The 27,798-nt window shown below is 41.6% G+C and overlaps 1 protein-coding gene and 1 non-coding gene across 5 annotated transcripts in view; one reads left to right on the top strand and one right to left on the bottom strand.

Moving 5' to 3' along the window:
- CEP120 (centrosomal protein 120) overlaps window positions 1–27,798 on the top strand; it is a 70,630-nt gene that overhangs the window by 22,190 nt on the left and 20,642 nt on the right. For 3 of the 4 annotated variants that reach the window (XM_029055939.2, XM_029055940.2, XM_029055937.2), the window contains 9 exons: window positions 647–824; window positions 2,637–2,786; window positions 4,018–4,200; window positions 8,603–8,699; window positions 8,795–8,947; window positions 12,507–12,596; window positions 13,992–14,084; window positions 20,830–20,991; window positions 22,552–22,674. In XM_029055939.2, the coding sequence (XP_028911772.1) occupies window positions 647–824; window positions 2,637–2,786; window positions 4,018–4,200; window positions 8,603–8,699; window positions 8,795–8,947; window positions 12,507–12,596; window positions 13,992–14,084; window positions 20,830–20,991; window positions 22,552–22,674 (1,229 nt within the window). The remainder of the gene's footprint in view (window positions 1–646; window positions 825–2,636; window positions 2,787–4,017; window positions 4,201–8,602; window positions 8,700–8,794; window positions 8,948–12,506; window positions 12,597–13,991; window positions 14,085–20,829; window positions 20,992–22,551; window positions 22,675–27,798) is intronic. The other variant, XM_029055938.2, reaches the window with a different exon arrangement.
- On the bottom strand, window positions 9,326–9,463 carry LOC114808260. The gene has a single exon (XR_003756107.1). It is a non-coding gene; the product is annotated as a small nucleolar RNA SNORA7 (small nucleolar RNA).

Raw genomic sequence — 27,798 nt, 5'->3', positions numbered from 1 at the left:
GACTTGACCAAGGTCACACAGTAGACAAGTGGCGAATCTGGGATTAGAACCCATGACCTTCTGACTCCCAGGCCCTTGCTCTTTCCGCTATGCCAGTCTATAGGATATAAACATAAGTGCTAAGGGGTATTGCAAGTACTAAAGTTCTTAGGTGTTATGAAATTGTTGATGTGAGATTTGGGGCTGCAGAAGTTAAACATATGTGAAATGACCACTCACATTTGTTCTTAAGCTTGTACCTTCCTGTTCACAACACATTTTTAATAATATTTTTGATTGCTGAGCTAAACTCCACATTTTTGGAAGCTGAAGGGATCTGGCTGGCCTGAAACCATGAATACAGTTTCCAGAAGGTACCTAACGAACTCTTGGGGAGTATCATATGCCCTGGGAAAAATTGGTTGGCTAGACTTGATACCATTACTTTGGGCAGTCAAGGTGGTTTCTCATTTGATTCCATCTTTAACTGTGACTTAGGGCCACTCTCTTAACCTCTCTGTGTTTCCTCCTCTGTAAACTGGATAAGAATAACTTACTTTCCCTGCTCCCATGGTTAATTGAGGTAATGGTCAGGAAATAGGTTGCCCCTGTGGAGAAAAGTTCTAGTTCAAATTATTTTTACGGTTTATTGTTGTGTTTATTTCAGCCAAGAACCCTCCTGCACCTGATTCTCAGGCCCACCCTGGGGCAGCATCCCATGCAACTGAATCAACTTCAGGACATAAAATTGCCATTCCAGCCTCGTCACATCATTTTTGCTTTTCGATAGACTTACGGAGCATCTGTGATTTAGAAGTTGGATTTCCTGTCAATTGTATTTTAAGGTGTGCTTTCATTAGTGTATGTGTTAAACAGCTTTAAGGCAAAGGGAGACCAGCAATTTTTTTTTTCTTTTGAGTGTGAAACAAGGATGGGTCAGGGCATTTGACCCGACTTCCTCTGTGTATAGGAACAGTATGGGGTCCACTGTTGTCGGACGCGGCGTGGCTTCTGACTTCGGGGTGTTTTAAAGGGCCCTGCATGTCTTTGTCTCCAGCACCAAATGGTCTGGCAAGGAAAATCCCCTTTAAGTATCACCAGAAAGGTGTTGAGTGGTGTTTGATGCCACTTGAAGAGTATCAAAATGACCCTATTCTAGACTGGGGTCATCAAAATATCATCATCATCAGAAGCACACTCTTCCTATTGATTCCAGTGGTGGAAATTAAGTGATAATTTCTTTCGATGAAATATTTAATAAAAATCATAGGTGGGGGGTGGCGAATTCATATGATTTTTGGAACATTGTGACTTTAGATTGGCCTTACTTTTCCAAATTCTACCAATAAATATTAGGAAGATTGGAAAGCAGCATGGCCTAGTGGAAAGTGCATGGGCCTGGGAGTTAGAAGGACCTGTGGTCTAATCCTGACTTTGCCACTTACCTGCTCTGTGACCTTGGGCAACTCACCTAATTTCTCTGTACCTCAGTCCCTTCATCTGTAAAATGGGGATTAAGATTGTGAGCCACATATAGGGCATGAACTGTGTCCAATCTGATTAACCTGTACCTACCCCAGTGATTTGTACAGTGCCTGGCACATAGTAAGTGCTAAACAAATACCATTTAAAAAAATGTATTTCCCATTCATATTAAAAACAGTGGATAAATGACTGAAATGCAAAATTATTAGTATGTAATTATCAGTAGTGGATTTTTTTAAAAAAGTAATAGTGAAAAGGAAGGATGCAGTAGGTATTATGAAGTATTTGTATCGAGTAGATGCATGGTACTTGCCACAAGTGAGTTTTGACATAAATTTCATGGTGTAGAGTTCAGCAATCCAATGGCCATTTGAAAATCTTTTACCTAGCCTAGCACTCTTCCTCTAGAATGAAAGACAAGGAATTTCTGAGGTGAGGCTTTATAAATTAAGCCAAAAGGGCATTGGAAAAGCCCCGTATCCTTAGCTCATGGTCAAATTCTAGGCGGAAATGAAACTCCTTTTCTAAGTGTGTTGGGATAGGGCCCACATAGTCCTTAGGAATAAACTAGGTGTCAGAGGGACAGGGGATCTCTGGAAGGTAGAATCAGAAGGCTTAAACTCTCTGCATGAATCTCCTCCTATTTTGGTGTGTCATTTGGGTAAGATCTCCCAGCATCTATTTCCTCATCTCAACCTTCCCAGTATTAAGCCAGGGACTTGGAGAGCATGCTGTGCCTGGAAAGTGCATGGGAGAACTAGTTCTCTGAACATACAGGCATTGCTATTGCCATTTCCTTTACTGTAAAATAAAGACCTTATTTTTCACATAACTATTAATGTTCCTCAAAGAATTTACAACACTGGACTATTTTTCCTATCTAATCCTCTTCAGATTGTTAGGTGAAAACACTGGCGTGTGTATATTCTAACTGCTTTGTAAACACACGCAGTTTTAAATGTTTTTCTTATCACTCTGAATAAATTAGCATCTATTAATATCCTGAAGTGAGGTGATAACTGTAAAAACAGAACATATATATGATTAGCCTCATTGCCCTTTCTTTTTCTCAGTTGGAGTCTCATTTAATTTTAATGTTGTTCTAATTACATTTTCTGTTATGTGATGGTGTCCCACAAAAATTAAATCTGCTACATTTTTATGCTCCCTAGGTATTCATATCCATTCTTTGGAAGTGCCTCTCCTATTATGACGAGCCCTCCTGTGGAAATTAGAAAGAACATGGAAGTGTTTCTTCCCCAGTCTTACTGTGCATTTGATTTTGCAACCCTGCCTCATCAACTGCGAGAGACTTTCTTCAGGTAGGGTGTCTGCATTTATAAAATGTGGATGGGATTATTAGTTATACATTGGTGGTATCAGCCACAGCTACACACATTGATCAGATCTCACAGTCACAAGTGTCATCTTTGAATTCAGCTTAAATGTCTTTTCAATTCGGAATTAAAATGCATAAGAGGAAAAAAATGATCACCTTGATTCATTGAGTATGCTACAATTAACATTAACATTGTAGCATTGTACAATTAACATTGTAGCATTGTAGTCAAACATTGTACTAGGCACTAGGGAAAATACAAAGAAAATTAACTGATGTGATCCATGCCTTAAGTAGCTTGCAATCACGATGTCTGGAGAGGCACACACAAAAACTTTTCCAAAGTTCTTCACCTATAGGATAAGCCAGTAAGGGACAATCGAAGCAGCTCAGGTCAAACACTCAGCATGAGCTACAAGAGTGGAGAGAGGGCTGATGTTCTCGGAGAAATAGTAGCATTTATTGAGTGCTCACTGGGTACACAGCAATGTACTCAGCAGTCGGAAAGTACCAAACAAATGACAGGTTTCCCTACCCACAAGGCGCTTACCCTCGAATGGGGGAGACAGACATAGAAGCAGCATCAAATTGAGTAATTAAAATGAATAATTACAAGTACTACTGAATAAACATATAGAAACGCTGAGATCGGGTGTGGATGCTTGATGGGTTCATGTACCTTGGGGTGCTTGAAATTAATCAGGAAAAGCTTGTTGAAGAAGGTTGGATTTCAGGTGGGCTTTGAATATGAAGAGGTGTGCCGTCTTTGACTTGGTGAGCGAGATAATGCAAGCAACAGACCTAAGATCTGTTTCAAACTCAGCCACAGATTTACTCAGAGACACTTTTGACTCTGTTTACAATAGCCAAAATGTGAGGGCAGTAAAACCCGCTTTCTCCCTTCCTGTCTCAGTTTGGTGGCAGTAGATGAAGTTGTCTCTCAGAGATTCTTTGACCACTCCAGGACCATTTCAATGCATAAATGATGTGTTGTAAGAGGAAAAGTAGAGGGAAACTGACCATTATCTCTACAGGGGGATGTGCAGTAGGGCAACAAGGGAATAACACTAATGCCCATCTGTTGTGAGTGAAAATATGCTTTCCCTCTCGATATAAAACATACTGATCCGAGTGGAGAAAGGTCTGCCTTTTCTGCATCGATGCCTGGACTTTCTGAAACCTTTCTTTCTCGTCTCCCTCCCTTCCTGTTTTAGATTACCACTGCTGGTGGAATTATGGCATAAAGACAAGATGGCTAAAGATCTTTTACTAGGAATTGCCAGGCTCCAACTTTCAACTGTTTTAACTTTGGAAAAAACCCGTTTCTTAGGGACTAATGGTGAGCAGTGTTGGCGTCAGACATACAGTGAAAGAGTGTCGGTTACAGCAGCACAAGGGTAATGCATTTTTTTTTTTTAAACAAAAATACACCTCTGATATGGCTCTTAATTGCATTTTGTGCATTTGTACATATGTTTTTCCTTTTTCTTTTCTTCCCATCTTCTCCTGTTCTACAAAAACCAGTTTATTGATTCATAATATTGTTGCTCTGTTTGATCAATTTGGTACTTTGTCAAGTATGTTAATACACCTGCATTTATCACAGATTTAGAAGATAAATAATAATTCTGGTATTTGTTAAGAGCTTACTATATGCCAACAATGTTCCAAGCGCTGGGGTAGATACAAGGTAATCAAGTTGTCTCACCTGGGGCTCACAGTATTAATCCCCATTTTACAGATGAGGTAACTGAGGCACAGAGAATAATGCTGGTATTTAAGCGCTTACTATGTGCAGAGCACTGTTCTAAGCGCTGGGGGGAGATACAGAGTAATCGGGTTGTCCCACGTGAGGCTCACAGTTAATCCCCATTTTACAGATGAGGTAACTGAAGCACAGAGAAGTTAAGGGACTTGCCCACAGTCACACAGCTGACAAGTGGCAGAGCCGGAATTCAAACCCTTGACCTCTAAGTGAAGTGGCTTGCCCAAGATCACACAGCAGACAAGTGGTGGAGGTGGGATTAGAACCCACGTCCTCTGATTCCCAAGCCCGGTGAGCCTCACGTGGGACAGAGGCTGTGTCTGATTGGATGTTAATGTATCTGCCCCTGTGCTTGGCACATAGTAAGCACTTAACAAAGACCACTATTAATTATTGAATCTCAGCTTCCTGTGTGCAGAGCAGTGTCCTAAGCGCTTGGGGAAGTATAATTATAATAGAGTTGGTAGATGTGATACCTGCCCATACGGAGTTTACAGTTTACATGGGTGTTGATAACCATGTTCAAGCACAGAATTTTAACTCTTACTCTGCCCACTATAAATTCATGTGAAGTGCAAGTCCCTTTCCATCCTATCACATCAAAATTATGTGCAACTTTCAGTGGAAACAGCACGGGCTTTGGAGTCAGAGGTCATGGGTTCAAATCCCAGCTCGGCCACTTGTCAGCTGTGTGACTTTGGGCAAGTCACTTCACTTCTCGGTGCCTCAGTTACCTCATCTGTAAAATGGGGATTAAGACTGTGAGCCCCACGTGGGACAACCTGATTCCCCTGTGTATACCCCAGCGCTTAGAACAGTGCTCGGCACATAGTAAGCGTTTAACGAATACCAACATTATTATTAACTTCACTTTTAAAACCCTTGAATGTTGCAAAACTGTTAACCACTGGGTGGAACTTTCAAAAATGTAATTGACTGAATTTCATTCAGTCTTGGAGAATAAGTGGTTTTGGATATTTACAGAAAGTACATTTTCTAACTTGTCATGCATTTGTATAAATTTTGGTTTTATTCAAATGTATGCAATTCACTTATTTTATAGCCTTCCCTAGGGGAAATTGGCAGTTTTGGAAAAACTAAGATTTAAATGTCTGTCTCAAATTGTCCATTTGGAGGATATCGGAGGTTCCAGTTAATTTTGTGTTTTATAAGGAATCATTTTTTCTTCAATTTTTCTTTAATTTACTTGTCTAGTTGAGCACATTTTAGCAAGAGAAATAAAACTAAGGCACAAGAAACTACATTTTTGTTTGTCGGCACTCAGCTAGATAAATGAAGGTCTCTTCTGATGTTTTTAGAACGGGGATTTATGTGAATAGGTAACCTTGTTTCTAATCTTTATTCTAAAAATTTACCCTCAATTGAACTTTTGATTAATAGGTAGGGAGGCACATGACATGTAGAAAACAATCTAGACCCAGACTTAGGATGGTAAATATTAAGGGGCAGCAAATTTGGGCATTGCACACAGGCCCTCCTAAATTGCAAGGCTCGAGCTGAGGGATTACATTTCCTAGGAGCCCCAGCCCCACTTCCCCTCTCCAAACCCCTTTTACTGCCCATACACCTTCTGGGATGGGGAACATGGCCTAGTGACTAGAGCACGGGCCCAGGAGTCAGAAGGACCTAGGTTCTAATCCCTGCTCTGCCTCTTGTCTGCTGTGTGACCTTGGGCTAGTCACTTAACTTCTCGGGGCCTCAGTTACCTCACCAGTAAAGTGGGGATAAGGACTGTGAACCCCATGTGGGACAGGGACCGTGTCCAACCTGATAAACCTGTATCTGCCCCAGTGCTTGACACACAGTAGGCGCTTAACAAATACCATCATTATCATAATTATTAGTAGTATTAGTATCATTGTGAGAGCTTTGTCTTTTTACCTTTTCTTACTGGCCATGGGGCAGCAAGCTCTACCGTTGTGTCACTGAGGTTACTGTCCTTGTCATTTTTAGTTGTTATTTGCCATCTCATTTGATTTTTGTCTCTTACCTACTGAAGTGTAAATTAGTGGTAACATCTTTTCCTCCCTTTACGAGCAGAAAGGCAGTCCTCTGAAAATGTTTACTGCCATAATGTAGCGGTTCTGTGAAGTGTTGCTTTACAGCAGGGCACTCTATTTCATTAAGAAATTAGGCAAGCACGTCCGCTAACTGGCTTAAAAGCATTCCTAATTTCAAAAAGCTGAAATTGGGTTTGATTTCCCGGCAGGAGTAGAGTGGTACAGGGTCGCTGAGTGCGGTGGAGTCCCTCATTGACCCCATGTCCTTCCGGGGAACCTGCAGGCTGTGGGGAGATCGAGCCCTGGACTGCCCATTTGGGCCTGGAATATTGCCATCGAGGGGCCCCCAGTGCAGATATGCTAAGCCCTGCTGGGGTGAACAGTCCCCAGAGGGCTTTAAGACCCCGTCATATATCACGAGATGGCACAGTGACAGCAAAGGGAGGGGCCCCAACTCAGAACTCTTCCCCAGGGCCTACAGGGAACTTGTTTTGTCCCTGTTTGCAGCAGCAACTTTTGTATGGGTGAATTTAAAGTATGGGAAAGAGGACCTTCTTCTTACTGCCATTACCATCTCTCATCTCTTCAGTCAGTGGTATTGAGTTTTTACTGTGGGCAGAACACGGTCTAAACACTATAAAGCAAGTACACCTGATCCCTGCCTTCAAGACGCTTACAATCTAGCTGGGGGGACAGGCATTAAAATAAATTACAGGTAGGGGAAGCAACCGAATACAGTGCTCTGCACATAGTAAGCTCTCAATAAACACGATTGATTGAATGAACTGAATAGCAGCTGGAAAGCCAAGTACTTAAGTGCTTTAGGGTGAATGCCTAAGTGCTTAGAGTGTACAGACTCAAATGCCTGGGTGATGCATTGGAAAGGAAAATAAGATGGGGAGATGAGAGACTAGTCAGAGAAAGCTTCCTGGAGAAGATGTGATTTTAGTAGAGCTTTAAAGACGGGGAGAATAGTAGTCTGCCAGATGGGAAAGGGGAGGCAGGCAAGGGGTGTTCCAGGCAAGAAGGAGGGAGTGAGCAACGGGTTGGCTGTGAGAGTGGAGAAAGTGAGGCATGGTGAGTAGGTTATACCTTCTACAGCCAATGATTTTCCTTAGATGGCATGCCTTTGCTGTAGTCTCAAAGGAAATTGGCTCATCCCAATCTCCCCTGGAGGACAACTAAAGAATCAGACTTCTTTTTAAAGTGAAGTTTTGGGGAATACAAGTACTCTTTCACTAGTCCTGTTCCTAGTTACCATTTCACTTAATTTACAGAAAATGTCAACATTTAAGCTTTCAGTGCAAGCCTCCTTCCGTCTCTTTTAAAGGGAAAGGGATGAATTTTTGAAAAATCATCACATCATCACCCAGAATAGAACTGCACTTCAGTGTCTAGGTGGCAGTTAGTTTTTGTAGGGAAAGGAGACCATAGCTTTCCGTAGTTTGCTTGTAAATTTCAAATTCTCAGGGATTTTGTCTACACACCCTCTATCTCATGGAAAAAAAAAAATCCCAGAAATTGTTTATTTTGGAAAAAAATGCAGAAAACCAGGGTCTCTGTATACACACACAAACTCAGTCTACACCTGCTGAATTTACCAGTCTAGATAGTCGAGAATGGACAATCATGACTCCAGAGAAAGCATGGGAAATGGAGAATATTTTCTCATGGTGGTATTTGAAAAGAGTTAAGGAGCCAGAGTTGAGCCTCTGAGGAGCAATTATTGTGGCAAAGTTGGGAGGAGAGCGAGTGTAGAAGTAGGCTTAAAGTCTTGAGAACTTTTTGAAAATAGAGAGCGGCTTCTGTGTTTAATTTTGGGTGTTTGTGTAATACCTTTTACTGTACCTAGCAATGTTAATCATTCATTTTGGCATTAGTAGTCAAAGGTATGACCGGGGCCCATTATATGTGATCATTTTTAAATAGTTCACATTAAAACTGTTGATGTGAAGACTAAATCAAGAAGTTATTGTGAAATGTAGAATAATTATTTTATTTTTGAATTTATAGGACCAATAAGAAGATAGCTGATCTTTCATATACTGTGACTCTAGAAGATTATGGCTTAGTGAAAATGCAGGAAATTTTTGTGTCTGATTCATCTCAGGTAGGGAATTCCTTTAATTCACTTTAGGAATAAAATGATTCCTGCCTCTTAAGATACATTTGGTATTTTAATATTTTTTCTGTATTCTTGTTCAGAACATATCCATTCTTCACCAGAAGCCACTTTCTTCTCCTCAGGCACTTCCTGTTCCAGAAACCCAACCAAAGCCCAGAGAAACTCTTGAATACAAGGCAGCACTTGAGTTAGAAATGTGGAAGGAGATGCAAGAAGATATTTTTGAGAACCAGGTTACTTTTTAAATGTTAATATGAAATTGCATTATTTGAAAGTATGAGTAGCAGTGTTTATTTGCCCTTTATCGAAACATAGTTCGCAATTGACCTATTGGCAATTTACTCAACTGGTTCCATAGCCTGCCACCTACCATAGTCTTGTCTTGCCTGATGCTGTCGAATCGTCTCCGATCCATGGCGACACCATGGACACGTCTCTCCCAGAACACCCCACTCTCCATCTGCAGTTGTTCTGATAGTGTATCCATAGAGTTTTCTGGTATTGGTAAAAATACAGAAGTGGTTTACCAATGCCTCCTTCCTCACAGTAAGCTTGAGTTTCCGCCCTCAACTCTCTCCCATGCTGCTGCTGCCCAGCACTGCAGAGTCTTGGCTTTTAGCAGATTGCCTTCCACTCGCTAGCCACTGGCCAGGCTAGGAATGGAATGGGTAGACCTCTGCTTGACTCTTCCTCCTGTAGTTGAGACTGATAGAGTCCTGAAAACTCTCCAGGTGCAACCCTGAGAGGATTCATTCACCCTAGGTTAACTTTAATGTGACTTCAATCAATCACTGGTATTTATTGAGCACTTGTGGGCAGAGCACTGTACTAAGCACTTGAGAAAGTATAATACAACAGAGTTGGCAAACATGATCCCTGCCCTCAAGGATCTTACAATTATCTTGTAAAATAAGTGATGCAGTAGGAAGTGAAAATAGGGTGGGGAGATGAGAGATTAGTCAGGGAAGCCTTCCAGGAGATATATGAATTTAGTAGGGATTTGAAGGTGGGAAGAACAGTAGTCTGCCAGATATGAAGGGGGAGGGAGCTCCAGGTAGAAGGACGGGTGTGAACAAAGCATTGGTGGTGAGAAAGTCACAGGGAAGCAGCATGCTCTAGTGGACAGAGCATGGGCCCGAGCATCAGAAAGACCTAGGCTCTAATCCCGGCTGCACCACCTTTCCGCTGGGCATCACCATAGTCTTATCCAAGCACTTTTCAAAGTATGAAAACATTTTAATAGGGTTAAAGAAGGGAACTGAAGAAGCCATTACTTTTTATGCTATTTTCTAATCCATGGGCAAGGATTTAGGGACCATGAAGCTCAACTCTTAAGTACATTTTTCTTTGTTATGAAATCTATGATCAATCAGTTCATTGTACTTATTGAGTGCTTACTGTGTGCAGAGCACTATACTAAGCACCTGGGAGAGTACAATGTAAGAGAGTTTGTAGACACATTCCCTGCCCACAAGGAGCTTACCGTCTAGAGGGTATTATAAAATGAGTATCCGAATGTATTTTTTAAATATGTATAATTCCATGAAGTATACTACCACTTCATCATGAGAGCAATTTGGACTCTTAACCATCCCAGGACTTTCTTTTTGAGACTAAGTTAACTATAAATTTTAGTGTGTGCTTTCTTTTTTCAAGAAAATCTTCTAACTTGCTGCTTTACTGAAACTTAATTACATTTAAGAATAATTCACATCTGGTGGTATTCTTGTAAACCTAAAATTGCAAAAGCAGGCTTTTTTTTCTGAAGCTACCACAAGAATACAGATGTTTCTTAAACTAAGTTAATGGGGGAGATGAAAAACAATAAATGTTAAGTCAGAACAGTAAAGCAAACCTACCTAGGAGGAAAGTATTTTTTGAAGTGTTGAGAAATCCTCCAGTTCCAAAACCAACATTATTGTGGATTCTTACCAATTTCTCCCTTCTATCCTCACTCCCAAATTCTTGAGAATCACAGCTGGGGCTTGAATCCAGAATTTGACAATTCTGGAACCCCTTTCATTTCTTGTCACTTTTCACACCAGAAAATATATAATGTGGATTAATATGTGATTCATGAAAAATTCCCTGAAATTTATTTTGGTCTGGTTTGCTCATCCATAATGAGGACACTATGTATTTTTAAATAATAAGCATGAAAGGTGTCAGAAACACAACTTAATGAAAATCATTCAGACACCAGACAGGCAGGCAGCAGGACATCTTCCATTCCCGATCCCTGTCTTCCAGGGAAATGGACTCAGATTAGGATGATTCTGAGTTACTTGTTTGGCCCTCAGGAGAAGTTCTCTGGGTTCATATCTGTTCCTAGAAGTTCAGTTTAACCCTGGGTTGAACCTTAGAGTGTATTCAATTCACCAATGTACCCTGAAGATGTGCTCATGCTCTCTCCCTCTCCTCTCTTTGCTCTCTCCTTCTCTCTTGGCTCTCCCCCTCTCCTCTCTTGGCTCTCCCCCTCTCCTCTCTTGGCTCTCCCTCTCTCCTCTCTTGGCTCTCCCTCTCTCCTCTCTTGGCTCTCCCCCTCTCCTCTCTTTGCTCTCCCCCCTCCTCTCTTTGCTTTCCCCCTTCCCCTCCTCTTTTGCTCTCCCCCCCCTTTCCTCCTCTCCTCTCTTTGCTCTCCCTCTTTCTCTTCCCCTCTTTCTCTCTCTTTCCCTCTCTCTCTTCCCCTCTCTCTCTCTTCCCCCTTTCTCTGTAACCCTCTTTTTCCCTTTCTTCCCCTCTTTCTCCTCCCCTCTTTCTCTCGCCTCTCCTCTTTCTCCTCCCCTCTTTCTCCTTCTTTCTCTCTCCTCCCCTCTTCCTTCCCCTCTATCTCCTCCCCTTTCTCTCTCTTTCTTCCCCTATTTCTCTTTCTCGCTCTCTCCTCCCCCCTTTCTCTTTCTCTCTCTCCTTCCCTCTTTCTCTCACGTAACGTCTCTGTGCCTCACTTTCCTCAACAATAAAATGGGGATTAAATACCTGTTCTCCCTCCTTCTTAGACTGTGAGCCCCATGTGGGACACAGACTGTGTCCAACCTGATTAACTTGTATCTACCCCAGCGCTTAGAACAGTACTTGAAACACAGTAAGCACTTAATAATTACCATAGTCATTATCAACCACCAATGGTTGCCCACCCACCTCCACATCAAATAGAAACTCCTTATCATCAGCCCTAAAGCATTCAAGCAGCTCTCCCCCTCCTACCATACCTCACCCATTTCCTACTACAACCCAGTCTGCACACCTCACTCCTCTAATGCCAATTTACTCACTGTACCTCAATCTTGTCTGTCTCGCCACTGACTCCTTGCCCAAATCCTTCCTCTGACCTGGAACTCCCTCTCCTTCCATATATGACAATCACTCTCCCCACCTTCAAAGCTTACTATGACAATCACTTTCCCCACCTTCAAAGCTTACTAAAATCACATCTCCAAGAGGTTTTCCCCAATCAAGCCTTCTTTCCCTGTACTCCCTCTTCCTTTTGTGTCACACACTTGGTCTGTACCTTTTAAGGACTTGATATTCACCCCACCCTCACCCCCACAGCACTTATATATCCATAATCTGTTTATATCAGTGTCTCTCTCCCCCTCTAGACTGTAAATTCCTTGTAGGTAAGGAGAGTGTCTACCAACTCTATTGTATTGTACTCTCCCAAGTCCTTAGTGCAGTGCTCTGTGCACACAGTAAACGCTCAATAAATACCACTGATTGGTTTACAGTCTTAAGTGCAGCTAATAAATTGTATTTGAAAGATTAGATTTTTTTCTCTCCTTTTCTGTTCTGTAGCTGAAAAAGAAGGAGCTGGCTCACATGCAAGCCCTTGCTGAGGAATGGAAGAAAAGGGATCATGAAAGAGAGTCATTGGTGAAGAAAAAGGTAAGAGTTCTACTTCAAACTCTCCGGGTGAAAATTCCTTTTTTTTTTATGCTTACTATGTGCCAAGCACTGAGGTAAATACAAGATAATCAGGTTAGACGCAGTCCATGTTCCACGAGAGGCTCACAGTCTTAATCCCCATTTCACAGATGAGGTAACTGAGGCACAGAGGAGTTAAGTGATTTGCTTAAGGTCACAAAGCAGACATCCAGCAGAAATGGAATTAGAACCCAGGTCCTCTGACTTCCAGGCCTATGCTCTTTCCACTAGTCCATGTTGCTTCTCCTATCATTTCAGTTATTGTGCAACTAAAGTTCATCTTCTTACACAGAACCTGTCCCATACATTCAAGCAGTGGTGATGTTAAAAACCATTACATACTGAACTACGGGAATTGTGGTACACAATTTAATTTTCACTTGAATGATTTCCCTTTTTTATTCATAGTTAACTATTTTATTCTACCTTACAGCAATATCACTTGTTGTTTTTACATGACTGGAGAATTTCTGCTGTTTCAAGTTGCCTACAGTTCAAAAACAGGGGAAAATAGATTTTTTTAATTCAAGGAAATGTTTTGAGCCAGTTGCTCCCAGTGTCCGAATTGACTACTTGATCGAGTCACGCCTTTTGTGATCAGCACTGGGTTATTTTAAAGAACTAGGTCTGTTCCTGGGTATTTGTTCCCTGTGCTTCGTACAGAGCTCTGCACTCGGCAAGCACTAAATATGTATTTAACTCCTATTACTACTTCTGAATATTGCTGCCTATAGGAAGCATATCCTGATGCTGGGTGCTAAGCTGCCCCCTAGTGGCTGAAACCTGGTAGTACTATACCTGAAATGCTTACAATAGTACCAGGAATATTTAGTCACTGGGAAAATCGGACTCAATAGTAAATTTAAATTTGGTAAGGAAGCAAACTAGCACCAAAACTTTAGGGCACCGTCTTTTAAAGTACCTATTCTTGGGTCATAATCTTAGCCAAAAAAAAAAAGTCCTTTTGGGTTGAAGATTTTCTAGCTTAGTCTCGTAAAACTTGTAATGCTAACAGTAATTTGTTGAACTGTGTCTTTGAATGTCAAGGAATTTAAAAAAAAGTTTGTTTGGCAGTTTTTACCCTGAAATTTATCAAGTCTAATTGAATACGACTATCTTTTTAAAATATACTACTTAGATAAACTACGTCGTGAACCCTAACGAACAAAAGAATGTGTGATTTGTCAGTTCATTAACTTAAGCTTCTGAAAAACTTAGTGTGGCAAAAGGATAAATCATTTCATCAGTATGAACAGTCTGTAGACAAATGGAAAATGTCCTTTTTTCCTTGTCAGTTTTTTCCATTTGATAATGGAGGCTTTTTGAAATATTTCCAACACAATGTTTCTTTTTTAGGTGGCAGAATATACAGTTCTAGAAGAAAGACTCCAAAAAACCCTAATAGACCTCGAAAGGCGGGAACAACAACTTTCAAATGCTGAAATGGAGGTACAGTGTTTAATAAATCATTAATGGCAAACAATTTATAGAATCTATGTTCCTTGCATGAAGTTTATTTTTGTCATTTTTCATTGTGTCTTGGTTCTCAGACCAGCTTTTATTTCTTTAAATCTTTTTGTACAATTTTAGATGAATTTCTCCCCTCTCTTGTTTCTCAACTACCATAACATGGGGATGTGGCACCTTTTTTTTTTACTATAATCTTTATTAAGTGCTTACTAGGGGCCAAGCACCATGCCAAGTCTTGGGATCAGTAATCAGATCGGATACAGTACCTCTCCCACCTAGCGTTTGCAGCCTAAGAGGTAGGGAGAGCAGGTGCTTTATCCCTACTTTACAAATGAGAAAACTGAGATACGGGAAGGTTGTCACTTGCCCAGGGTCACACAGCAGGTCAGTGGCAGAACTGGGATTAGACTCCCGATCTCCCTAACTCCCAGATGCTTGCTGCCTCTGGTTAGGATAACTGCAAGAATTGAACCATTTCATACCTTGTTGGGTGGAAATGACTGAGCAGTGACCACTGGATAATTTAAAACACAATTGACTAGTGGATGGATCTTCAGCATGTTTTAGAAACGGTGCCCTGCAATCTTAGGATTTGCCATCTACCCCTTTCCTTCCCTAGAATCTGGCTTTTCAGATGACTAGATGCTTAAAAATACCTGGATGACTAAATCTCTTCCAGCTTTACCATGTACCTTGTTAGTGAAAATGCGGAAAAAAAAATGGATTCTACTTTTTGGCTTTCCTAAATGGGATCTTCTGATGGTGTCAAAGGCTTTCATCAGGTCTGTGAAAACCGTGTGGAGGTCTCGGTGCTGATCCCTGCACTTTTCCTGTATTCAATGTGCTGCAAAGATTTTGTCCACCGCGCGTTGCTGTAATCTGAAGCTACATTGTGATTCCAGGAACATTCGATTAATGATATTCTTTAGTGGCTGACCAGAAGTACCCTGGCTAAGATCTTGCTGGCAATGGATAGTAACTCTGAACTTTGGAAATTTCTTAGCAAATTTGGCTGCTCTGAAAAGTTCATTGAGATTCTGCAACTGTGTTATGATGCATTGGCTAGCTGTGTCAGACCTGGGGGGTGCTCTGTCCTACTCATTCCCCCCATCGGCAGTAGGATAAAGCAGGGTTGTGTGGTGGGCCTGGGCCTGTGCATTTCAGTCTAAATAGGTACCTTGGAAAATGTAGGTGTTAGACTACATTTCTCCTCCTCCAGGGAACTTTTCCAACTCTACAGACTTTGAGCATCATCCACAGTCCTAGATAGAGTGTTTTAAGCATTAATACACACAGATAACTGTGGCCCAGAGGTATCGACCCAAGAAGACATGTATTGATTGAAAACCATTCTGCTGAGTCAGCCAGCTGTCATCGGCTGACAGTAAACCCGAAGAAAACCAAGGAAATGAATCAACCTGCATCAGAGAAGCCAGAAATGCAATCAAAAATTTCCCCTGGCAGCACAGAACTAAGCACTGACTTAGAATTCTGCAGGACACTGACCAGCTTTGCAACAATAGATAAAAGAGTAGAAAACCAAGTCAAGTAGGCCAGAGTGATCTTTCGGGATACCGTTAAACAGAGTATGGCATCAGTGGGGTATCAAGGCGCCAGACCAATTTGCAGGTTTACAGCGATGTCCATATGTCCTCCCCACAGATGCCACGTTCTACTCCTTGAGAAGTTCCATTAACATCATACACGTTCTCTAGTCAACATAAAATGGCAGGATAGGATCACAAACAATGAAATCCTAGATGAAGTCAGTCTCCTAGCAATGAAGCTACGGTCACTGCTGCGCAACTGTGCTTAGAGGGACAGGTGATTGTAAATGACAACTGGATACCCAGGCAGCTGAAATGGGGAAATCAAAAGCAAGAAGAGCAGAGGAGACGATTTAGAGACGTGGGACAACAAAGCCACAGAAGTTGCTTCATCCCAGCTGAGAGCTAGAAGTCAATTGCACTGCAATCAGGAAAGGAGTGGCTATGTTGGAGCAGAAGCTCCGTAAGGATCGTACAACAGAAAAGCCAAAGAGAAGAACAAGTACCAAGCAGTGCAAACAACAAACATGACAGCACACAGAAAGGTCAGCCTTTCTGGGTATACAATGTAGCTAGGACCATGGGTCCCACATTGGCTTTGCAGTTGATATGTTTCACCATCAGTGGTGGTGTCTTTGAGTACGAAAAACAGCTATGTATGTGGGTGTACCACAGGATATGTCCGTAATATGAGTCTATCGTGAATGGCCATATCATGGGGCACATTTTCCCATGGACTGTCATGTAATTAGTTAGGAACCGTTCACCAGAACCAGCCCCGACATGACAGCGAAACTGTATGGGTAAGTAAAAATTGCTCTGTAGATCCCTTCCTACCACCCCCGTCCCTCCACTCTCTTCCCCTCCACTACTCCTAGGAACTTCTCTGGTCCCCATGCAACTTAGATCTTCCCCCTTCCAGCCCTCTCTCCCCCTGCTGCCTTTTGCCCCTTCGCCCTCAGTATTTTTCTTTATGTCTGTAAACCAGTGACGGGTGTGGGGCCCCACTCAAACCATAGCCCCTCTCAAGTGGAAGATTCAGAGAACCTGGGTTCTGATCCCAGCTCTGCCACTTGTCTGCTGTGTGCCCTTGGGCAAGTCACTTCACTTCTCTGAGCTTCAGTTTTGTCAACTGTAAAATGGGGATTAAGACTGTGAGCACCCCATGTGGGACATGGACTGAGTCCAACCTGATTAGCTTGTAGATACCCTAGTGCTTAGTGTAGTGCCTGATTCATAGTAAGCACTTAACGGATGCCTTTAAAGAAAAGGTGTGCGCGGTAGAGGAATAATGCTGCTAGCATCCCCATCCTGGTGGTCAGAAACCCGGATCCTTGCCCTAAGCAGCAGGGAGGCAGCTTGATTTGATCCAGCTGCCTCACTGCTCTCTGTCCAGCCCCAATCTCCATCCTCCGGCACCCATACCCAGACTTCACAGATTCTGAAATCACCCGCCCCCCGCCACCTCCTAATCCCTGCTCAAGACAGACCCTGCTGTCACTAAGAATAGGAGAGGAAAATGTTACTGGGGTCTTGGACACTTAATTCACACACAGCCCCACCTCCTTGCCTCAAGCAGTGGAAAGAATGTTGTAGAATGTAAACTCCTTTTGGGGAGGGGTCGTGTCTACTAACTCTGCTTGTGCTTTCCCAAGTGCCTAGTACAGTGCTGTACATACAGTAGATGCTCAATAAATACCACTGATTGGGAAGGAGACTTGGTTTGACCCTTCTACCTCTCCCCCTCCTCACTGCCTATATATAAAACAATCAATGGTATATATGTATGCAATTGATATAGCTCCAGTCTATTCTCTGGCTGCATGCACCTAGCCTCCATTCAATCAATGGTATTTGAGTGCCAACTGTGTGCAGGGCATTGTACTAAGCGCTCGGGAGAGTAAAACACAAAAGAGTTAGTAGACACATTTCCTGCCTACAAGGAGCTTCTAGTCTAGAGGGCAATCTCAGTAATCACACTTCTGTCCTCAGGTTCCCCAGGTCTGATTTCCTACTGAAGTGGGCCAAGATACTCGAGCCCCCAACCTTTCCCTCTCTCCCCCATGGAAATTCCTTGCCTTTGCAGAGAATGGTCTTTGGCTCCTGGGATAAATCCTGACCCCTCTCTCCATGATGATGGTGCTAGCTGTTGTGCTGAAGACACAGCAGAGGCAAGAGCGGGGCTGCTTTTGCTAGGGAAGGAAGGAGCAAAAAGCTAGTCAGAAAGGGGCAAGGGGGATAGGTTGTGGGGTTAAAACTGCCCCTCTCTTGCGGGCAGCAGCACACATCTTGAACAGGACTGAGAGGAAAAGGGAGGGAAAGGCCAAGTGTCAGGTCTCAAGGAGGAGGAAAGCTTTTCTGAACAGAGGAGAGCAGGAATGGGATCGACCGAGGGAAGGAGGAGGTGAGGAGGAAGTTGGTTTTCCAGTAGTTATTGGATGTTATATCTGAGGTAGGACTTTCAACTCCTCGGGTATATCAGTAATTAGTGCAAGATGTAAATCTGGGTTTTGTGTATTGGGGAGTATTTGGAACCCCGGGTACACCTGTGGGTTTGTTCATATACAAAAATAAAATAAGACAGAAGAGAAAACTAATAGTGGATGAAGGGGATGTGTTTTTTTTTCTTAGTGATTCTCTTATTCCTGATGATAGATATATACCACATATTGAGCACTTACTGTGTACTGAGCACTACCATCCCGAGCATTGTAAATCAGTGTTGGGTGAGGAGCCCCACTCAAACCATAGCCCCTCTCAGCAGAAGACTCAGAGAACCTGGGTTCTAATCTCAACTCCGCCACTTGTCTCCTGTGTGACCTTGGGCAAGTCACTTCACTTCTCTGTGCCTCACTTTCGTCAACTGTAAAATGGGGATTAAGACTATGAGCCAAGCACTGTACTAAGTGTTTGGGGGAGCACAATACAATAGAGTTGGGAGACACATTCCCTACCCCCAAGGAGCTTAGAGTCTAGAGCTCCTAAAAGCCCTTATAGACTGGGCTTTTTAGTTGCAGGTCTGTATGAAATCCTTGCTGTAGTTAACTTATATTTTTATTGTGCAGAATGTTTCTGTTTTTGTTTTTCTGTATGGGGGTGACATTTCCTAAAGTGCAGGAGTTTTAATTTAATTTTTTCTTTGAAGACTTGGGATTTGTTTAGGATTTTTTTTAAATGAATGTAATTTCCTTCTTCTCTTCATTCTTAAAGATCGTATATTGGATCAATTTATAAAAGTTACCAGTGAACCTAAAGGAAACAGCTTCTGCTTGGAGCATTGTGCCTTCGACACCCCCATATCAAATTTCAAAACAGAAGTAAAAGGCTCTGACATTGAGTGATCGTTTGAGCATGATGCTTAGTGTAATTTGCATTGTTCAATGTATGTTTGTTAAATTCTAAAGGTCACCAATTCAAAATGTGAAGTACGGGCCTGGAGACTTTTATAGACCTGTTTTTTAAAAAATCGGCTAAGCCTCTAGACCAAAATCAGCCCCCGAGAGGCTACGGGCCTGGGAGTTAAGAGAGCATAGAGCAGAGGTGGTCAGACTTGCCCCGCTACAGAGCAGAATACTCTACCGATTTATAAGCCTCTGAATTAGCATTGCTTCCAGGGTTGGGAGTGTGGGAGCAGGGCTCCAGCAGAGGCCAGAGGGCTTCTTCCCTACCCCACTCCTTTTCAGGCCACCTGTTGTGGGCAGGAAACATATCTACCAACTCTGTGGTATTTGTACCCTTTGAAGCACTTAGTACAGTGCTCTGCACATAGTAAGCCCTCAATAAATACCATTGTTGATGATGAAGCGGGCACCTTAGGCTTTTCAGTCTTTGGTACTTGTGTTTTAAATTTGGGCTAGACATCCGTGTGGCAGTGAAACCACCACTACTAGTCAATCCTAGCACATGGGAAAAAACAGCAGCTAGGCATAGGAGAAGAAATGTGTTTCCTGCCTGAGAATCCATGCATTTCTGCTTTTATTGCTTGTCACCCCAATGAGGGGAATAGCTGGTTTTTTCAAAAGAGGTGAGATAAAAAGAAATTTGGCTTCACAATATTAACATCTCTGGACTTTATACCATTAAATTTCCCTTGAAATTATTTAAAATTAAGTGGTTGAGAGTGAAAGTAGGATATGCATCATCAGCATGTCTAATAGAATATCTTTTCAGCTTTGAAACATGTCAGCGTCTAGCTTGGAATTTTTCTCTGCTATGGTCTTCTCAGGGAGTTTGCTTAAAATGCTGAACTCAATGACACTGGCAACTTTCACTGGTCTTCCTGAGCTTCTTCTTTCAGTTTACGGAAATAGAGTTGAAGGCATAAGAGGGACAGGGACCATGTCTAATTACCTCTTATATAGTCTCTCCCAGTCCTTAGTACAATTCTCCACAAACAGTAAGTGCTTAATAAACGCTATTTCTACTTTTGTCACCTGGTCTTGGATGCAGTGTAGCTTAGTGGAGAGCACAGGCTTGGGAGTCAGAGGTCATAGGTTCTAATCCCTGCTCCACCATTTGTCTGCTGTGTGACCTTGGGCAAGTCACTTAACTTCTCTGTGCCTCAGTTCCCTCATCTGTAAAATGGGGATTAAGACTGTGAGCCCCATGTGGGACAACCTGATTACCTTGTATCTACCCCAGTGCTTAGAGCAGTGCTTGGCACATAGTAAGCACTCAACAAATACCATCATCATCATCATGAGAAACCAATGGAAATTTCAAGGTAGAAGAGGAACTTATTGTATCTGCCTATATATTATGTTTGTTGGGGTTTTTTTTTTCCTGGAGAGGGAATTTGGATTCCTACCTCATGAGTTTTTGGGTTTTTTTTTAAACTCACCTTAGTACATTGGATATACAACTCAAGCTTTCTTTGTGGTTTGTATTAGGAACCATGTTGTAATGACACTAATTGAACTAATAGTCAATTCATCTATTGAAATCATCTGTGATCTCTTGTATGACTATTTTGTCAATAGTCAAATGGTACACCTCCTTATATAGTCGATGGAATAAGGTCAAGCATGTGAAAATAAATCTGTAAAGATTTTGACTATTTGAGTGGATCTAAGAGTAATGATCTAATAAAATGACTATCCTGATATGGTCTGAGCTGTAATAAATGCTCAGCATTTGTTAGTCTTGACACTTCTCCTTAATGATCTCTTTACTTTAAGCTTCAAAGAGGGAAGAAAAACCTACAATCCGAACATGAACGAAAACTCCAAGAGCTACAGGATTCCATTCGACGAGTCAAGGAAGAATGCGTTCACCAAGTAGAGATGGAAAGGCTAAAGATTCAGCAATTGGAAAAGGAGAAACTCCACCTTCAGCAGCAGGTAAGTGGAGATTGGAACCCCATATTTCCCGTAAGTGCACTAAATCACTTTTGTAGGAGCAGGATATGTATGCAAGACAAAACCTTGGAGTAAACGGGTCCCATCTTTTAGGATCAATGTAAACACCATTTGTTCTTTGCCTTGTGGTGGATCATAAGCCTTCTATTAGAGCCCTTTGAAAGACAAATATATTAACATGTGGAGAACCTCTTTTCCTTGCCTATTAATTTACTTTTAAATTGTATTACTTTTCTGGTCCATGGCATATGGCCAAGGCTTCTGCGTGTCAGCTGTTTCATAGCACCAGAACAGCTGACAGGCGCCTGGCAGAAAGGCTCAGTGGTGGTCAGAGCTCCCTAGAAGTAGCTGCTGCAGTCACCTGCCAAGACATCTGCTGCAGATGTAGCAGGGATTCATCATTCAGCCAATCGCATCTTCCAAGGGTCACACTGTGACATTTAGTCGTTCCTATATTGTATGTCCAAAGCATGAACACGTTCTTTGAGAGAATTGATTACCTGCTTATAGGTTTGTCTCTTTGAGTTATAAGAAGCAGAAACATGATCACTTGGTAATTTTTTTGAATGTTTCTGCTATTTGGGGTTTATAATTTGGTTGGTGGATTTCTTTATAGAGGGCTTTAATAGAAAGCTGATGATAACACTACCCATCTGAAGATATCCTTGGTCTTCAAATCGCTAAGTCTCTGTGTTTTTAAAAGCGGTACAGTCTTCATCCTAGCTTTTATTTTTGCTGCTTTTAAGCAAATTATGGTTGTAATGTTTAGCAATTACTAGTGCCCTGGATTTTTTCCCAGCTTTGCTTTCAAGAGGTTTGTGACTAACAGAGAGAGAGTGGATGGACTCATCCACAGAAACAGTGAGAGATGGAAAGAGTTGAGGTTCATTAATGAGTGAGTTAAGTGTGAATTTTTTCTAAAAATTGGCATAAACTGAGGCTCTACATCTTTTCCTCCTCCTCCTTTTTCCAGTAAGTGATTTAAGCTCCATTTGGTTAGGCATTTTCTTAACATTTCAAACCTACTCAGGTTGAAAGTGCCAGGAACATGATTTGTTTAATTATCTAAAGGATTAATACTGTCATTCATTCAAACATTACTTTCTTTTCCAGGCATTTTTGAATAAGGTCTAGTTGAGATACATTAATAATGATGAAATTCATTGTTATAACAGCCTTTTATTACTTGAGCATGAACTATAAACTTAACTCCACTGTGTTGGGTTTCATTTTTATTAAAACATCTGTCATCTTAAAGAAATTTCAGTGGAGTGTTGATGCATATTCTTCTCTCCATTAAGAAAGGGCAAACGTTTTCTTTCATTTGTAAAAAGATTGTGCTGTCAATTTCTGTTTCCCAACTCCCAGAAAACCCTTACTTATGAAACAGTTTTTTAGGGTCTGCTTTCTGTCATTTAGTTGTCTAAATTAAAATATCCAGGGACCCATCCCAAGTTTGTGATATATTTCCTTTGTTTCATTGTTTAAGTACTTCAATTTGAGTGGATTTTATAACTTGGCATTTCTTTATTCTTAATCTAGCTCATTGATGCTGAAAAAAAGTATAAGATTTTGGAAAAAGAGTTTCAGCAGTTCAAGGATCAGCAGTGCAGCAAACCAGAAGTTCATTTGCAATCTGAAATAAACCTCCTCACTTTAGAAAAGGTACTTATAAGATTTTTTTTATATTAAAAATTTCCTGATTGGTGAGGGAGATTAAAAAAATAGTATTCTTTAAATTATGGAGATAGTTTTTCAGGCATACATTACCTTTGCAAGTGCAGTAGCCCAAGTTCTGGCAAGAATGCGTCATTGCAATTGTCCATTTGGGGATTCTTTAACTGCCCAAGGAATTTTAGTAATTTATGTAAGTACAATATTTTGATTTTGGATTACCTGGTTTCTGTTTGATTCAGTGAAAGCTTGACATTAAGTGTTCGGGCAAGTTATAGTTCAACAACCTTAGAAGTTGAAATCTTATATTTATCCTCTCAAAAGGTATGGCTCAGATAGTGCAGGTTGAAATCTGATTTCCTCAAGGGGCTGGAGTGGAGTTTATTTTCCTGTCTTCATAAACTGTGCTGCTTCTGCTGAGATTTTCCAGTCATGTGCCGTGAGCTAGTAGTTTGGTGATCAAATCCTTTGTAAAACAAGAACCGAATGTAGAGCCTCTTTTATTTTTTCCCCCGTGGGATTAACTGTCTTTGTGCCTAATTTTGTCAGCTGTTTTGAAGCCCCTAACAGTTTATGTCTTCAGTGTTCTCCACTTCACCTTTTGAGGTTGAAGGCAGTGTGAGCCTTCTCCATGTGGGATAAGGAAAAGTGGATATATTGCTGTACTGATTCTAATCTTGGAAGTCTTCAAAAACTTAATGCCAAATGGCCTTGCAGCCTGATGCCTTATATCAAAACGATTGAACCAGATAAACAGCTGACTCCTGACAGAACAAATTAATGGAACCCAGAGCGGGAACATCTGTAGGGGGTGCAGGCCCTGGGGCAATTATCCCTGCATGGGGCCTCAATGCTAGTAGAGCATAAACTCTTGCCTTCAAACTTGCTCCCTGCCCTCCCCCATTTTACCTTGTGCTATAGCTGCCATCCAGAGCCCAGCTCACCAGGAGGGTCAGCCCAGAGAAATTACCCCAGATAGAAATATGCAAAGGACAGCCTTCCCCAGGATTAATTTAAATTCATAGATAAATCTAAAACCCCTAGTAATTTTCCTCGCCAGTAGTAATAATAGCATTTATTGATCACTCACTGGGTGCAGTGTACTGTACTAAGTACTTTGGAAGTACAAAATAAGCAAATGACACATTCCATGCCCACGGAGAGCTTACACTTTAATAAAGAAGACGGATGTCAAAGTATTTACGGACAGAGTAATTGAAATGAAAAAACTGAATGAACAATTGAGTACACGTATATGCATGCTGAGGCTGGGCATAAGTAAATGTATAAGTGCTAGAGATGGCTGATGGATTTATATGACTGGAATGCTGGGAATTAATTGGGAAGTCATGTTGAACGAGATGGACTTCAGGGTGAGCTACAGTCTGTCAGATTTTGAGGCGGGGGAACAGCATGAGCAAGGGGATGGAGGGAGGAGAGTTTGAAGACTAGCGTGAGGAACAAAGAGAGTGGGTTGGGGAATGACAGGTTAAAGAGAGCAGATATGTAAGGTGGGTTGAGGCGGTGGAGAGTCTCAAAGCCAACTGTGGGGCATTCTTGCTTGATGTAGAGGGATATGAGGGTCTTGAAGAGCAGTGAGTTGTGTGCCGAGCGACCCTTCAAGAAGATGATGCTTGCAGCACCGTGACGTACCGATTTGGGGCAGGGAATGCATCTACCAACTCTGGTATATCATACTTTCCCAAGCACATAGTATAGTTCTCTGCACACAGTAAACACTCAGTAAATAGATGTGCTATGACCAGAGCTTGTACCAAAAGGGTAGCTATTAAAGTAGAGAGGAAGGTGCTGACCCGGGAAATGTTGAGCAGGAAAAATCATCAGGATTTGTCACGAGACAGTGGATATATGACTATAGGCCCTTGGAGAAGGATTTTGAAAAAAAGCCTCTAGCACCAGCTGCCTCTCCTTCTTACCAGCTGGGAGCACATCAGGAGAATGCTCCACAATAAGGACCAGTAAAGGAAACTTCCTGCTCTTCCATGAGGAAAAGTTGTACAGCCCAGACTGAATGACAGCTAACTCAAATCTCTAATAGTGATGAAGGCTCTAGTGAACAAAATAAGGAAATTTAAATAGCTGGCCTGACTATGCCTCCATGTGACCACCGAGATTATTTGACTCGCCCCATCCCAACCCCATAGATGTCTGGTCCTCGGATCACTCTCCTACCTCTGAATGAAGCCAAGTTGGTCCAAGGGTCACGGGGGGGTGGTAGGGAGGAGAGGGAAAAATTGTCAAAATGTAGCAGGTGGGTGGTTCTGGTATAGAGCAGAAGCAGGTGAGCAAGGGAATGGGTAGGTGGATGATGGCCTCACCATCATCATAGGAGTCAGCTAGGGCTGAGAGTGAGGGGGCACATGGGAGGCTAGTATAGGAGTCAGTGGAAAACAAAGCCATAACATGTGCACTCCATTTAATAGAATATACTTAATATGAGCACAGATTTCTTTTTCTCAAGCAAGCCTATCCATGAGCAGAACTACACGGACTCAGGTGCCATCTCCAGATAATTTAGTCGGAATGGTCATTTCTAACCACTACTAGCATTGGGTGTGATGATGATGGAAATGATCATATATTACAATCCACCATGATGGTAGAATGTAGAGTTTTAGGCCCATGAAGACAAAATCATCCAAGGGGGGAAAAGAATTGTATCTGACATTATTTAGAAAAACAGGGCTTGGTTTTGAGAGTCATGTTTAAACGATAGACGGTTCCTCAAATGCTTGCTTTCTTTGGAAATTTGGATACACTACAGGGGTATCCCACAATCTAGCTGAGTTAGGTTCCTTGAAATTATGGCTGTATACTAAATGACTATATCATGGGGTGTGTTTCCCCACAGGCTTATATATTCTGAATTGGTGTCTGTTCCCCGATCTCAGGAAAAATAGCTGATATTCCTTTATGTGGTTACATAGTACAGCATCCGACATTAAGTAAATGCCAAGTGGTAGTATGATTATGAGTCTTTTCAAGAGGCTGCCAAAGTAGAAGCTTATTCTGCTGCCAGCGGTAGCAGTTTTTCATCTTTATTGACGCGCCTGTCCAATTTAGGTTGCACAGCAACCTTCTTCTTGACACTTCATGATAGTTTGTAGCAGACTAGCTTCTTTGGAACACCCCCTCATACCTCTTTGAACTCATCTTCATCAGTCTTCAATCATTTTATAAATTCATCTGCTTGAAAAGTGATGCAAGACATTTTTTACCCCCAAATCTTACCTTATGATGGTGGGACCCTAACTTAATCCATTTTACCATCTTGCAATGATGCCCTGGATTGATTGTCAGAGTTCTCTCAGAGTACCAACTCTGAGGTACTCGTTCACCAATGATTCCTCTGAATGAGTTGACTCAGCAACATCTGCATCCTGCATTTCTAAATGAAGTCACCTCCCTGGTTTTGCAACCTCTTTATCAGCGAAAGGGCCACTTTTGACACCCAGAGTCCACAGAGCATCCTCTAAGATCCATTTGCTGTTGATTGCATCATCTGAGCCCAGGTGGGATTTACTTATCTCAAGGTCCCAGCCAAAATGTCGGGGTGATGGGACTTTTGCCTAACAACCACAGAGGTTGAATCCCTGGAGGTGATTATATTGTGGGGTGGTTGTAACCGGAAGTAAGGTATCAAAGATACCACATGCATCCCCGAGTTGTCAGTATCATGGGATAGCTTGTAACCAGCAGTATGCCTGCATTCAAATCGCATCTTGATTTGAAAAGAACTGGAACATCCAAAGTAGTAGTGGAAGGAAGTGCTCATTTTAAATATAACTTGATGACACGTATTGAAACTGAACTGTTATTGATAATATCAGCAAGCTAATTAAGAAATCTGTTAGTGATAATGATCAAGTTGGCATGTTTTCAATTCACTCTGCTCAAGACATGCAGAGCTAATGTTTATTTAGTAATTCTAAAACATAATCTCTGGAATAGCACCTGATATGAATAAATAGGCTATGGGTCAGATACAGCTGGGAGAGGGGTGGTAAAAATTCTAGACTGCTGCAGCTGTATTGGGATTCAGTAATATTCCTGTTACAATTGCACAGGTTGCTCAGCTGATGGAGACTTATTGATGAAGTGACAGTTCAATTGTTGTCCATGTTGGGTAAAAATCCCAAATGCTCCAAGTTTACAGGTGGCTCAAGATGACTTTTTTTTTTTGATGGTATTTATTAAGTGCTTACTATGTGCCAAGCACTGTTCTAAGTCCTGGGGTAGATACAAGGTAATCAAGTTGTCCCACATGGGGCTTATGGTCTTAATCCCCATTTTACAGATGAGGTAACTGAGGCACAAAGAAGTTAAATGACTTGCCCAAAGTCACACAGCTGACAGGTGGTGGAGCCAGGATTAGAACCCACAACCTCTGACTTCCAAGTCTGTGCTCTTTCCACTAAGCCATGCTGTTTCTAGTTTGAATTTGAATCCTAGTTTGATTTGAATCCTAGTTTGAATACTAGTTCGATTCCTAGTTTGAATCTGGCAGCAGAAAGGCCAGGAAAGGCTACTTAGACTTTGAAATTCCTTTTCTACATGCCTGTCACTTTAAAGAAAGTCCCTTAGAAGAGTGAACATTTGGTGTGGAGCCTACAACAGAGAAAAAAATTTCCAGGCAGGCCACCACTTTTTGTAAAAAGTTTAAGGCATTTTCCAAGAGTCATCACAGTTCGTTGTGAGTGATGATAATGAAAATTTTGAATGGAATATTTTCACAGAATTTTGGTTTAGATTGTAGATACAAAATCAGGACAGTAAAATAGCCAGTGGTTTGGTTTGAAACCAATGAATGTAGTTTAATTTTTACTAGTTTTTTGTTCCATTGTGCCGCTTTCACTGCCAACAAGTGATATGGTGTAAAGGACACAATTTTTTGACAGTTGAAAGATTGAAAATGCATCCACATCTTCTTTCTGATAGTCTTTCTCTAGTTTTGATACATTTGTTGGCATAAACTGACATAACACCTGATCTAGAACCTTTTGTGTTTCAAACAAGATCTAGTAGGAACCTAAGTGGAAATATGAGGTACCAAAGAAAAGATTTTCCCTGAGATGGGATAGACTGAGAAGCATT

The sequence above is a fragment of the Ornithorhynchus anatinus genome, chromosome X5, assembly GCF_004115215.2.
Source record: "Ornithorhynchus anatinus isolate Pmale09 chromosome X5, mOrnAna1.pri.v4, whole genome shotgun sequence".
Classification (NCBI taxonomy): Eukaryota; Metazoa; Chordata; class Mammalia; order Monotremata; family Ornithorhynchidae; genus Ornithorhynchus; species Ornithorhynchus anatinus.
Note: the sequence above shows the minus strand (reverse complement) of the source record. Positions and strands in the feature narration are given on the sequence as shown.